Source organism: Bombus pascuorum, chromosome 11 (genome assembly GCF_905332965.1).
Source record: "Bombus pascuorum chromosome 11, iyBomPasc1.1, whole genome shotgun sequence".
NCBI classification, from domain to species: Eukaryota; Metazoa; Arthropoda; class Insecta; order Hymenoptera; family Apidae; genus Bombus; species Bombus pascuorum.
Window position 1 is genome coordinate 6924564 of NC_083498.1, and position 15748 is coordinate 6940311.

General features: G+C 30.6%; 1 protein-coding gene across 1 annotated transcript; it reads right to left on the minus strand.

The window, feature by feature from the left end:
• Positions 1-452: 452 nt before the first annotated feature.
• LOC132912004 (CD9 antigen-like) lies at positions 453-15553 on the minus strand. Its single transcript, XM_060969086.1, has 4 exons — positions 15131-15553; positions 6483-6794; positions 5265-5537; positions 453-4643 (listed from the first exon to the last, which is right to left on the minus strand). Exons 1-4 carry the CDS (start codon positions 15194-15196, stop codon positions 4491-4493), a joined length of 804 nt encoding a protein of 267 aa, XP_060825069.1. The 5' UTR covers positions 15197-15553; the 3' UTR covers positions 453-4490.
• Positions 15554-15748: the final 195 nt, after the last annotated feature.

The window sequence follows — 15748 nt, forward strand, 5'->3', positions numbered from 1 at the left end:
ATTGTTATATATATTTGTTTATATAATAATGACTGATATCTATATTTCTGATAGACGTCTAAAATTTGAAACAACAGTAAATAGCAGAAAGGATGTATAGTACATTATGGCGGACGTTTTAGAGAGTACTAGGAATTTAAATGAATCTTCAGGCTATATAAATTTAATAAATGTTACATGCCATGAAATATTAACGAATAACGAATTTGTATGCGTGAATGCGTTTCTGTGGTCGTGATTGCTATCTTAATTCTTCACAGTACTTATAGAGCTCCATTTGTTAAAACCAACTCGTCAGCTTTATACTGGGACGTATTTTATATATGTAATTTCTTAACGAAAACTAGTTTAAATAATAAAAAATAAAAATAAATAATAAAATTTATAAAGACAATAATTAAAATTCAAAATAGTTAGGATTAGAATAGGAAAATAACTTATTGTCAGAATGGTTCCATTAAGTGTATATTGAACTTTTTGAACATCTTTTATAACATTTACTTGCGTAACATACATAAGTTTGCAAATGAACGCACACTTGGAAATCGCATATATGTTAAGATGCTAACTTTGTTCGTTAATTCGTAAAGTATGGTAGAAGTAATACCATTCGTCGTTTTATATTGAAAAGTGCGCAGGAGAGACCTTTTCTATAGAAATACTTGCGAAAAATTCATTTTTTAATACGCCATATCATCTTATTGTATAATCCTATATTACATAGGATTATGGTAAAGTTAAATTCGTGTGTTCCTCTTTTCTTTAAAGAAACATACAATATACAATGTACAATCATTCTTAAAAAGAATAAATGATAAAATCAAATGAAAATAAAAATATTTCGCTCAAAAACGAGTAAGAAAATATGTATATTCATGTATATATACGTTTATGCAAGTGTGTGTGTATATATATAAATATATTAATATCAAAATCAAGAGCATTATACGAGTGATAATTTTTCACGTGTTGTATGAATATACCTTCTTTTTTCTTTTTGATTTCTCGAATATGGAATCTTTTTTTCTCTGTATGCTTTGTAACATCGGTATACTCGATTTTATATTCATTTTCGAATATGTTATTTTCTTTTTTTGTACGTTTACTTCATTTTATGATTTCTTTCACTAAAATCGTATTTATTGCTCGTATGATGTCTTTCTTTTTTTATATGAAAGATCACGCAAGCAAAAGACCGACGGAATTTATAGTAATTACCACACATGTACTAAAACGATGCGATGACATAGTTGCATCGCCAATCACAATTATTAACTCTTAGAGATTTTTGTCAAACTTATCTTCCAACAAAGTGCATTTGAGATTCTACACCACACCGAGTAAAATAGTTAAGCCAGCAAATAATGAACGACGTAATGAAATTTAATGAAATTACTTTAAATTCGAATTTATAATATATGCTTGAGCTTCATAGCATTGTCTCTAGAAATGTTATACCCACAAAGGATTAAGTTACAATTATTTTGATGAAAATCAAAACGATGAAACAATTTGTTCAACTTAGCTTATTTAAACTAAACTAACACATTGTACGAACTCACAATAATTGACAATGAAACTTTGCGATTTATAAGGTCACTTAACAAACAATTGGAAATTATAAAAACCCGTAATGTATAGCAATCGAAACATCGTCTTCTTAATTGCTCATTGGGCAATCATTTTTTCCTTCTATACTCGATATAAGCGCTTTCATATTCTTAATTCTTAGTTATTTTTACATACATAACATCAGATATATATGTGTGTATATACGCATAGACAATTATCTATCGATTCAACCAGAATTTCTTAAATATCACTATTCACGAAATAATGACACTTGTAAAAAAAATAGAAATTAAATTGTACATACTACGTAATAAAATCAGTTCGATATAATTTCATATTAGTGTAAGAATTTCTGGTTAATGAAAAAGACAATATACACTATCGTTGTGTATATCGTTATTTTTACATACATAAAAGAAGAGAGAGAAAAGCCACGAAAAATAATATTACAACAAAGTGACCGATTAACACATTGCTTACCAATAATATTATTCAACAAATTTATATTTACACTCCCATAAAGTATTACGAAGTACGTATTACATTTCATTTTGATAAATAATAAAATTCTTTGATATACTGACTTGTCAATCTGTTGATCTATTAGAAATGTAATAAACAAAGTGTTAATCCGTACACGAAATAAATTTGATAAATTAAGAATTTAATTTTTACAGACTAGATGATCTGTACTCTGTACGTTTTTGATTTGCTCAACGTACATATACTCAAAATGAAAAGAATTGAAATACTTCCACAATCTTGCTTTGTACCATCATACTCATCACCAGAATGAATGTGCAGACTCTTTTTCATTTTAGCCTATATTAATTCATTTGACGATGAATATTAGTGGAACAGTTAACGAACACCTGCGCTACTCGTTATTGTTACACATTATCTATACTAAAAATTCATCGTCAAATCTGTAAATCACCTCTATTAAGACACAACTATTCCAAAAGCAGCTCTTACTCGTTATATCAGAATTCTTCTTAAAACATTTAAATTCTCAGTAAGATTATCAATTTGTTTAAGGTACAGTATATTTTTTTAACATATACATGCGTACGACTCATTATTTATCTTATACATATCAAGAGAGCATTTTTAATACACTTCACGAAATTTTACTTTTACAATTTCTACAATAAAACATTTATATCCCTGATTGATTCACTGCTAAATAATTTCTTCAATAATTAATAACCTCATTTGCTAAAATCTCTTGTTAAAAAAATATCGTATCCAGAAAGCGTCGAACACCGATAAAATAGATCACATGAATTTTCGCAGTAACGAGCTAATTCTTATAAAATTAGTTGCTTCTGTCTAGCTATGTCCTCTTTCTCTCTCTCTCATCTCTTTTTCTCTTAAAAGTTTGCCACTTTCTTTTTACTTTAAAGATAACATGGATAGACTATAACGCTATAAGAGATAAAATCGCTTAGTAGCATTCTTGTAATAATATAATCTCATTTGGACATCAATATTAATTATCAGATCGATTTCCTCGGAGCATTTTTATTATTTAATATAGGTATATATTTATATATTATATACTTATGTATGTTAAAACTGGTATATTGGCAACAACTGAATAATTTTGGACTAACTTTCCGTTACAATTCTATATTAAACCTGGCCAACCTAAGTTACTTTTCAATCTACTTGCATCATATTAAATAAAATAATATTAAAAAAATGAAAATAATTTTTTGTCAATCTACACCAATAAAATATCTATTTTTCTTTGATTATTTAATTTTTACAAATTCATTTTTATATTAAAAATCATGTAAAAATTACTATTAAGTTGATCAAGTTCACTTTATTCCTTTTTTAAAAGTGAATCGAAAAAGTGGAGTGAAAAGTCAAAGAAGACTTGAAAAATGTTTCCAAAATACATGATAAATAACGAATATAAAAAGGGTTGTGCCACAATGAGAACATTTTGTATCTACACAAAAAGAATAAAATTATTTTACGGCAGTCTGGAGAATAGAACAAAGTTTCAGAGAATTCGTAAGTATAAACATATCTTCCTGCATATACCAGTTGCAACAAAGAATTATCGACATCTTTATTGCTCACGCGAAATCCAATCAACTCAGCCCTTTCTCTCTCTTTCTCTCCCTCTCTTTCGTTCCTTGCTTCATTAACACATTAACGTTAGTTTGGTCTACTACTTTGGCCTAACAAAAATGTAAATCATATAGGTACTCTGTGAAATATTAAATGCTCATTTAGCGTAAGTCTTTAGCATGGAAAAAGATATACGAATGAAAAGAGCATTTGGCAGTAAAAGAAAAAACAAAAATTGATTTCTTTGTATACACCTTCCTCGATATTAAACTGAATGTTTCCACTGTGATTTCATAAGTATTGTTCGTGAGTTAAAGATCATTATAAAAATAATTTCGGGATCGATGAACGTGTTATTAAAGAATACAAATGCACAGGGTGATTCATAAATTAGCATATCAAGTGACGGGAAATTTGATTAATTTACTAGCTGATAACATCCTGTACACATGTACAAGTATAAATCACGAACATATAAAATACACGAGTAAAAAATCGATAGTTTTCCTCCCTGAGCAGGATGGTAATAATACAATGTCTAAAAATCTTGCGAAAAATACGCAAATAGTACGCAATACTAAAATCATATATTCAGAACATTGTTAATGCAAGAGATCCGATTTAAACGTTAAAACAGAAGCCTCACTTTAGTAGAATTCCAGCTTGGGAAGCTTCTTTCTCATTCCGGTCGGATACTACGGACAGATACCAGAAATGCACACGGATTGGCACAGAGATCAAATATCGCGATACTGGTTAAAAGATTGTGACACAGCGATATGTGGCGTTAAGGAAGGATTATACATACATTGCCGCCTAACAACGTATTACGTTCAAGCTTTGTACCTATCAGAAGAACCGATTGTGCAGCACAACATTATAGAAAATATCAGTCCAAGGAGTTCCAGAATGCCTACACCAGCGGTCACGCCAATCACTATATTCCTCTGGCCGTTCAGTGTGTCCATTAGCTTGTTTACGCAGCCCTAAAGAGAAAAAAATCGGTCAAAATTGATCGAGGCCACGCTTTCACGACGATTGGCACATTAATGCGCTCAACCAGCCGTGATTCCATCAGTGAATCTCTCTGTTCTATGGTTTTAACAATGGGTATTGGGGAAGACGTTAAATGCTTTGCAAGTTAATTAGCTTTAAGAAACTCTGCAACAGATGAACAATTTATAAAAAGAATGTACATTAACTCGAATGATTCATATTTTTCTTTAGCCATTGTTGTGTAATACTCAATATTGTTATACATATATAATATTAAAGAATATTAAATATATATAATATGATAAAAAGAATTGTTAACAAAGAAAGCAATCTGTTACATGAATATCTTCCCATAAAAAGATTAAAATCGTATTGAATTTTCTAAATGGAAATGAATGACTATTTTGCAAAGGTAGACCTGATCAATTGTTTACTTCAACCCTATTAAACTTTGGTTCAATGGGTACATTTGTGATGGTCAACTAACTAAAACTAATTTCAAGCCGAAATTGCTTCCCTTTAGATGTCATGAAATATTCTTGTGCACTATAGTGTTTTATCGCTAATGAAGTTACATATTGCTTGATACAATATAGAAGAAGAGATATTACCTCGCTGTAAATTGCCGATCTAACTACACCGGCCACTTTAATTTTCCGATCTGCTTTGCATGCACCGCTGCTTCTGTCTTTACAGCAGGATTCGGGAACTTTGTACTCGTTATTCGCGTCCTCAGAAACGGTTAAACTGACAGGATTCGAGGGGTCTTTGGTCGCGTATTTGCTACCTGTCCAATCTGCTGGACCGGTTGCTCCACAACATCCCAATTCTGATTGGAAAGCATCCACAGTATCTGTATGAGCAGTGTCTTCGCCATATTTGTTCTAAAATGAAAAATGAATTAAAATAAATGATGTTTCTATATCTATTTATTTATTATAGTCTACTTATTGTATAGTTAAGTATCATATGTTAATATAGTAAAATAGAATTTGTATTTGTGTACTTGTCATATTTATTCTTAAACGAGGAATGAATTAAAATGAATGATGTACCTACATCTATTTGTCTATTATATATAATCTATTTGTAGCTCTGTTATTTTATTTTAATTTCATTTCAATTTTATTTCAATTTATATTTTAACATGTCGATATTAGATAATAATAGACTATAGAGTAGTTCATTAAGTATTATAGACCTTCAGTTTTCTTTTATGTTATGTAACACTGAGATATTACATTTCTGACAACAATGTTTAATGAATCTTCCAAACTCCACACATCTTGTATAGGAACTCGATAGTTATTATCACTAGATCATAGATATTTATGCATTTATGGGAAATTTAAATTTGTAAAATAGACAGAATGCGTGTAATATGCAAGAATATGCAAACATTAAAAACAAATGACTCATTATAATATTTAGAGATTATCTTTTAATTATTCATAAAAATTTGAATGAACGTAAATATCTACAGTGTAATTTTAATATCCAAACAAGATTCCTAGTGTCCATAACTAGGACACTAATTCATAGAGCGTTAACTCGAACCCAGTCACTCAGCAAGAAATATTAAAAAGAAATGGGAGGAAGCAATAAGGGATACGTTTGAACGACTAGACGTATCAACAAGTATCTAATTCAGGATGATGAATGGAGTAATTATAGGCGTTTGAGGAGGCAATTCAGAGAGACAAATGGACTAATTATAGAAGGTTAACACGGACATAGTGTACGGCAGGTCCAGGTTAATTACAAATTCCCTTTAACGGATAGTGGCAAGAGCGTTTAGCTCGCGATAAAGTCGAGTAATTGTCTGATACCTTAACGGTATTTATCACGTTAGACTTGACCAGTTCCTCGAGGCGATTGCTGTTGGCGTACAACCATGCTCCAGCCGCGATTTGTGCGACGATAACCACCAACAGACAGCTGAAGAAAGCGACCAACATGCATTGAGATTCACGGAAGGCGCCGCAGCAACCGAGTAGAGCGACTATCAGCATCAGGAACCCGGCTGAAAACAGGATGTAGAGGCCGGCGTTGAGATTATGCTGTTCCTCAGCCAGGGACGTTAGGAACGTTTGCCCTGTTAACATCCATAGTGCTAGAGCAACTGCTGCTAGACCTACAGCCTGAAAATTAAAGTTCTGGTTAATTTTTATTGATAATTTATATTATTGTATATTGTAATATTGTATACAATTGTATATCATTGTTATTGACCAGTTAACTGTGTTTGAGTTTTGTATATACGTGAATCCAAAACTTTATTTCGGTGCGGTTGACGCGTATACTCGTCGTGTGAGATAAAAAATTATCAGTTACTATAAAAACTCAAAATTTTAGTAAAAAGTAATATAAACGACATTTAGCAGTAAATTTTTTTTTATACTTTATACTTCTAGTGAACTCATTATGTATTTTATAAAAAAGTTTGATTATTTGATTATTTTTTTGGTATATCGGTTATTTTGCGTATAATGTACTGCTTTCTATAAATTTAACATATAAGTTGATTATTTTTCCCAATGCGTCCCCATTTGTATACTTTACATAATATAGGCTACACCCTGAATTGTTTTGTGTACTTTTGGAAATTTTTAAATTTGCAATGACGATTCCTTTTTCAACAATGGTTCTTGAAACTAAAAAAATTTGTTATCGAATAAGAATGTAATCCTTCCTCATTTTGATTTATTTTTTTTCGTAAAATTTATAATAGCATTTGCCCTGTGTTCGACGTGTATATTCGTCATTGTTTGATTATAACTACGCATCCCGTAAGAGGTTTTTGAAACTAAACTATGCCGTTAACAGATTAATAGGCTGTGGATGTTTATGCATTTGTGCAAAAATACACAAAAAACACATAATATGCAAAACTATATGAAATATCCATAAAGTATGATACTGATTAAAAGTTCAGAAAATAAAACAAGTCTGTTTAGGTTCCATTTCTTTACTTGCGTTCCTAAAAATATGAACATTTATTATTATTATTATAAAAGATATAACTTAGAAAACACGAAGCTGGCACACCGCTGGGGGTAGCCACCCACATTCTATATTTACTTTATTTTATTTTTTTTATTTACCAATGAGATGTAACACTTTACCAAATGTCCTTCAGGACAAATTGTAAAAACCAAAATAAAATAAAAAAAAATTTATTATTATTGTTGTCTTGTCAATTTTCCCTGATTATTTTGAATTAATTAGTCCATTTAGGACTTACTAGGCTGCGTAGACGCAAAACATTCCATTTGCAATTATTTTCCAGTTAATTTACATTATTTAATTCCGTTCTTTGAAATTGTAATTGACAAAGGGAACTACACAAATTTATTTAGTATCTTCTTTGCTAATATTTTTGTTTCACTCCTATAGTTGATATAGATCCTATAATTTGATGAAGTTCGAAGTAATTAAATTATTTATAATATGTAAATGTTATTTATAATATGAAAAATTAATTTAATTAAATTACTTATAATACGAAAATGTTCATTGAAAATTAATTCTAATATTAGTATTTATTCCTTCATTTTTCTATAAATCTGTTATATATTTATATGCAAACAAATTAGATCTTATAGAAAAATTTATTACAAGAAAATAATAAAACTAGATCTTCTATCTATCATCTTTTCTTTGATAAAGAAACAAATAAAATTATTATTTGAAAAAGGTCAAGTGTAATAAAAGATCCAAAAGAAGTTGATAATTGTAAGTTGAAAGTAATATAAAAATTCTCAAACAGAAACTAGTAAGTGGAAAGATCTAAATTCTTCTTTTTTTCTTCCTTTTTAAAGGTTGTAATGGGTTTCTAAGATTGGTAGAAAAATGTCGATATGCAGAGATGGGTCAGTAAGAGGTTTTACAAGCTGTTTTCTAGGAAGCTAACGGAGTGCAACTGCAGTACTACAAACAGCGATAACTTTTTTTGAGAGATAGTATTTCAGGGCTCAGTGGGACCCTTCTCATGATAAACAGGGTACCGTTGCCTGGCTACCTAAGAAGGGAACAGGAAGTTACAACATAGCTCATGTTCTGAACAGAATAACATACAGAAATTTTACATGCTTAGATTATTCCTTTTCAAACAGTTACTACAATTTCTTAAATTACATTTTTGAGTTGCAATTCCTTTTCTGTTTTATATTCTTAAAGATAAACGTCTTAGAAAAATTTAAAAAATTTTTTAGAATTAAAATATTACAGAAACCTGGAGAAATCTAAACGGAAAGAAAATTATTTGTACAAAAAATAAAATCTTTTAATTGTACTATCCTTAACTTTGAAGTTAAATTTATGAAGTATAATATATAAATATTCACATAAATAAAAACTAGTACTAATTATGAATTTTAATCTTTTTGTTCTAAAGGAACAATACTATAAATGCAAATGACGTATTGTATAGGCGAAACGTTTTCCTACTCTGCCTGTAAAAATATGACCTGACCTTCTTGGCCCTATTGAGACAGAAAGAACAGGGAACGAGTATTCGGGTTTACGGCTTAAGCGTCGTTCACAATGCGCTGTATGGATAAATAATGAAGTATTCTTGTGAAATGCTTTTCAATGGCCCGTCCACCAGATGTGTGCGCTTCCATGTGAAAACGTTTGGCCTTTCTCATTCTCCCCTTTTTGCAACAGCAACCGTGTAGCATTTTCGGGTTTGCTTTACTTCATGATTTCCAAGTAAAAACCCGTGTCTTAGTACTTTTTTCATGATAAATTCTCTTCCTTGTTTATTCATATCTGATTATTATGCAAAAACCATAATAAAGTAAAAAATTTATTTAATCCATCAAATAGTGGAACTTATCCTTCTTCTACTTTCTGACAAATTTATAATCTACAAAAAATAAAATGCTTAGAAATAATAACGTGAATATCCTGATGTATATAGTAGAGCACATAAATAAAGAAATTCAGCTGTTATGAGATATTATATTTTTATTTTTCTTCTATAGTATACCTATAAGATTTTCTACAATATTTTCTTAATACATTCATGTTTTCTATAATGTCTATATTTATTGTGTACTTATTTTGAAGAACATATATATGTTCTCGTATGCAGGTGTAAAAGAGATGTTATATGTCATGTGCCCACTCAACGGCCAAGTACAGACTTATTTCCTGCGCGTATAATAACACACTACGTTTATCAGTACAACGAAACTAGGTTACACTCAATCTGGCTATATACAGAGTTTTCTTATAAACATTTCAACAGTCTGTAAGTAGTGTTGCACTCGAACACGATGTTTACAGGGGTTGGAATAGGCTTCAAGATTGAAGATTCAGTGGGTTAACCTAACAGAACACGTTCGAGATTTCCACTCAACATATAATCCTGGCAGAGGCGTGTCGTTTAAACAGAGGACTTCCTGTATTCCCGGCTCGTTACGTGCTCGTTCGAGCTGCGAATGCTGATGTAAGAAACAGATGCAAGATCTCTGGTGAATCGGTTGAGTCAAGCGGATTCTTTGCCGATACAATCAGAGATCAGACATAGCGTAATAAATCAAGTCGCAGGCGGCTCGAATTTAATCCTCAACCGGTAATATCGGGTTATTGCAGACTATGACAATCTAGGTTCAGATTTAATTTTGGGAGTTTCGAATAGATTTAATTTTAGTACTAGATTACAGATTTTTATGGAAATTCATATTTTTAAGAATATAATAAAAAGGTAGAAGCTGGATAGAAAAAATTATTCTATCTACCAAGTATTATACGACGCACTGTACTTTGAATATTTTATATATTCTCTTATATATTCTTTTTAATATAGTCTCATGTTATCTGCATTCTGTGTAAGTTTGCGCTTCCAAATATTTTATAAACGCATAAAAATCTGCAGTCTATTTATTACTGTCCTTTATCACAGAGAATGTCCCTTAGTATAGTCTTCGAAATACGAAAAGGAGGACGTATAAATGTTTAAATTATGTTTATTTGTAATACTAGTTCCACGAATAAAATACATCGACTAACGTTGTTGAACTTGACATAGTTGGCGCGAAATTGAGGAGCCAAATGCTTTCGACGAAAAGCTATGATACGTACCACTACGCTACATATTTTCATATGTTATTTTCTACCGCGTGTTCGGATATTATGGATTTTTAAAGAACTCGATTTAAGACTTTTACATTTGAAAAGTATAATTTAATCGATAGTTTATCGCCACATTTGATAGTCGTTGAATTATTTGCGAAAATAGAATCGATGGACTTTCCGTTTAAAAAAATCGGTGATGAACTTTCGAATGTTTATTTTTATCCTATAGAAATGAAATCATAGCGCCGAAAGGGAACCTGACATCAATTGAACGCCTCTGTGTATTTAGATTCTGTATATTACCCGTGACAGTAAACTGTCTACATAGGAGAACGAGGAATATTTATACAGGTGTTAACAAGCAGCTAGTTTCCCTTCTATAGACTGGCACAACCCTAGTCATTTAAGTCGTTAATCTTTAATGAGCGTGGGTATTGCTCGTATACGTAAATGTCACTGAGTTTGAAAATTGGTAAATTCATCGTTCCATCGATGTCTAATTTTAGAATCCCATTATAGCGATCGCTTTTTTTACGCAAAATACATAGAGAGTAAGCAGAAAGAACAAAAAATATCGCAAATCAGCTACATTGAGAAAATTAAGTTTAGATATTTTACTCCACCAGAACATTGAATGAATTTAACTATATTGTTCATAAAATGAAGTATAAATATTTTACTTTGACTGGCGATTAATAAAATATTAATTATTCTTATCTCTGTTTGTGCAACAGTAAAGAACGATTATTCTCTTTTTTTAATTAGTATACCAAATCTTTAACGTTATCTCATGAAAACATTTTGAACATTGTAACAAAACCATTGCAATTGAATAATTTTTACAAACATTTTTATTTAAATATATAGTACAAAACATTTTGAAATCTCATTAATACTAACGAAATGTGGCTATTATAGTTATATCACTAAAATTTGAAATGGGTTTAAAAATGTATATAGAAGTTGCCAAGATATTTATTGGATATCATAGCACTTCGCAAAGGTCGCTGAAGTGTTTGAACAGTCAATTGTGCACTAGTTATGTGTGCATTAATAAGCCACGATATTTAATGAGACCACTTGTAGCGTTGATTGTACGTAAGACTATTGTTCATGCTGCATACTAATTGTGTTCTACTAAGTGTATGTTTGCAATAAATGTTTTGTAATTTTTACATACATTTTCGGATTGCTTTCAATTGTTATTGTTATATTCACGATAGTAGTATCTCATTACAATGCTAAAGCAATCTCACGAAGTTTCATACAATGCACATGATATATTCACAAAAAAATTACGTGATAAATGTTCCAATACTTTTGTGAGCCTCTATGCATATTGTCTGGATAACTCATCCGCCATGTTTGATTTTGAATCGATCATCCTTTTGAAGTTCGACTAATCAACGATGAAAACGAGTAGTACACGCATTGATATGGTGAATAGACGGGGTAAATGGGAATAAACTGGGCCATAGTGTAGGATGCAAGCTCGTAGGAAGAACATATTCGTTCTGTGACTGGAAATCTATATTTAAACGCACTTATTCCTCGTTGAACATTTTCAAACTAGACGCGATGCTTGTCTCGGTGCTGACATAAGCACTATTGTTAATTCCTCGGTAAAATATTGATGTGCAATAGCTCAGCTAATGTTCGATCGGTGTTCACGGTTGTAGTTTAAAACCAACGAATCTGAGTCACTCCTACTGATTCCTAGTTTTTAATAACACATTATTAAAAATGACACATGATTCATTTTTAAACATGATTCATAAATATTAAGGTGTACCTTGCCAGTTAAAGAACAAAGATTGAAAAAAAATTTGTTCGTGTTTAGTTTCGTACGTATAGAATATCGTAGCAAAAGGATTTTTTGACATTTTTATAACTAGGGAAGTTACTAAAAATGGCCGCCCGTTATAATCGTAATAAAAAGGTATTATTTCTTTGTGCGTCGTGAAAAAATGACATACAGCAAAAAATACCTCTTTTGATATTTGTCAGCTGGTCATTTATCATCGAAAGAAGGCTAAATCGGATGTATATGCATCGACTGGAATTAGCTAAACCGATTACGTGAATCAGTGAAATATAGGGCATACAGCGATAAATGCGAGATACACGCATCACCCAGATGCAATCGATTCAGCTGCCCTCTTGAATTACCTCACCTTACGAAAAAACTGAGGTATAAATAACAAGAGTTTTGACTATTTAGAGAACTTATCGCGTTAATTACAAGAAAGTCCTTTAGATCTCTAGACGAATATTATTCAAGTGATACTAAATGAACGAAGAAAAATTCGTTTAAAGCGACCCATTGGTAATCGTGCGAATGTTACAGTTTATCAACGTTAAAATTTTCATGGCATACTACTGAAATTTCTCATGAATATGAGAATTTTTAGAGGAAACTGGATTCGAAGAAGATCCTTACGTACCTAGATGTAATCGATTCAGCTTCGCAAGAGTTACGTTCAGTTATGTTCACATTAGACACCAAAACAGGAAAGTAATAAACTAGAAAGAAATCCCTAAACTTTACATTTGTTCATATATCACGTCACACTTTTATTTTTTGCTATTCATATCTTACACCCCAATGAAACGACTGCATTCAATTATTTTGAAGAATCTAATATCTTTAATATGTAGTATTTTGTTATTCAAGTTATGAATGTATAGACAAAATATTGTTCTAGAAAGTTAAAAATCATTTTATGATCTGATTGCAATTTTGTATAAATTATAAAATGGAAAAAATGGTTAGTAATTTCTTCAAAGGAGTTTAAAGTCACTAAAAAGAAAATTGCGTGGTATGGTTTATTTTATTCGAACTAACAGGCCAATTTCTTAATGTTACTTTAGCTTATCCGATTATGTTACAAATTCAGACGCTTCTTACTTTTATTATCTTTGAAATAAGTTCGCGTTTGGAGATAAATTGGAGGTCACCGGGTTAACCGACTGTAAAGAGTGAATTAAGCAGAGTTGTTGGCACAGAAATTATTTTGCTCTTTTTGTCCTTTATCTCTTTATCTTTATTCTTACATATATAATATCTTTATTCAATAGCAGATATTGTCAAACTTTTATTTCGTATGTTATTGCCAACATATGTTTAAATTAAAAAAAATAACCATCATCAAAAATTATATATAGGTAGTAATACGTAAATCAGAAGTGACATATAATTCTTATGCGATATTTATTTCTTAAATTTCATACAATTTTTCTATTAAAATTATTAACTTTTATAAAAACGTTTGCATGAGAACTCTTGAAGTTTATTGAACCAAGTCACACATTATCACACGAGCCGTGTGCGTACTTAACGGTCATAACGCTCGGTAAATTATATCCCCTTGTGAATAAAGTTACCCTTCATTAATAAATGGAATGCAATAATTTTATTGATTAATGCAAATCGCTTTAAATATAACACCATTGAATATTTTATTGTTTCCTTATTGATTTTATCTTCCATTTTCACCAAATTTTGACTCAGATATGCCCGAAATTGTTTTAAATATATTTTTCAAAATGATATCAAAATGGTGGAATTTAAAAAGAGATATGGCCATCTATTCCAAACAATATTGGAGAAATTGTAAATTAAATTAATTGTTATAAAAATCGCAAAATATATCCATGTTTTTGCAAAAATTACAGGCATATCTAAGTTAATGGTCAAATTAAGTATGAAAATTTATCAAAATGATATTGAGAGAAAAAGTGTAGTAACAGACCATGAAACAATTGTTCAGTTAACTACAGCTATTAGCACATTCACGACCAGTAATTTTACGGAAGTCTTAAAGTAGAAAATCGCAAGTTTCTGCAATTAAGGCGATGACAAGAATTTGAGGAGTTTCAAATATAGTCCGTATCACTTACTATTATTAATTCAAATAAGTACAAAAGATTCTCCTTTCCTTATTCACTGATAGTTAAAAACTTGAAATGGTCAATGTTGTGATTTAAGTAAAGAATAAGAGAAATGAGGAAAATTAATCTTGTCATTTAAATTTTTTATCATTTGAATATTATATATTTTCAGCATTAGACAAATTAATATATCTGGAGAAAAATACAAATAATAAAAAATAGATTAGATTAATTACATTACAGATTGTTACTTTCTGCGTTTCAACCAGTAGTTAAAATAAATTATTCTAGCACGTACAGTGTTTACCACCATATTTAGTATGCAACTTCATTCATTTTCATTAAAATAGTTATTTATTTAACACTTACATCATTTACCATTTCAAATGTTTAATTGATCTATTTGATTAAGTGTAATCTACTCACTGAAAAATGTAAAATTACGATAGCAATAGAGTTAACGTGTTAAAATATATTCAAAAAATGCATTGTTTGAACTTACCCAAAATATAAGATTCACGCAGACTAACGCATACTTGACGAATCCGTAACATTCCGAAAGCACCATCTTCTTCCGAATTATAATATAACACAGTTTAGTTAGGTTACTTTGGTAGGTTTATGGAAACTACGAAATTTCCTGGCCCGACGAGGAATCGTTTACATTCGATTTGGACGCTAATACACGGATGAGAGAGGGTTTCTTATTTTTTTTTTATTTATTTATGTAATAATAATATATTACGAATTATTTAATATCGTGCCTGCATATTATCGACAGGAAAACACCGACCCATTCTATGCAACGATTTATAAGCAACTGTCATGGGGCACGACGAACGTACGAACTATTGGCGTTAGTTTTTATCGAGAGTGCAAGGTATGAAGAACAGACTGGTACTCTCGTACTCTCGTTTAAACCTCCTTGAAGCTGCAGCTTATGACGTCATTCAAATATTCTGTCTTCGTCGTTCGTAATTCATATCAATCTCTCTCTCTCTCTCTTACTCACAAACTAACTTCACTTTTTATCTCGTTTTATCTTACGGCATTTCGCTTAGTGTTATCTTACTCATGCACTACTCCCACTCTTCTCTTTCTGTCACACCACATGCGCGAG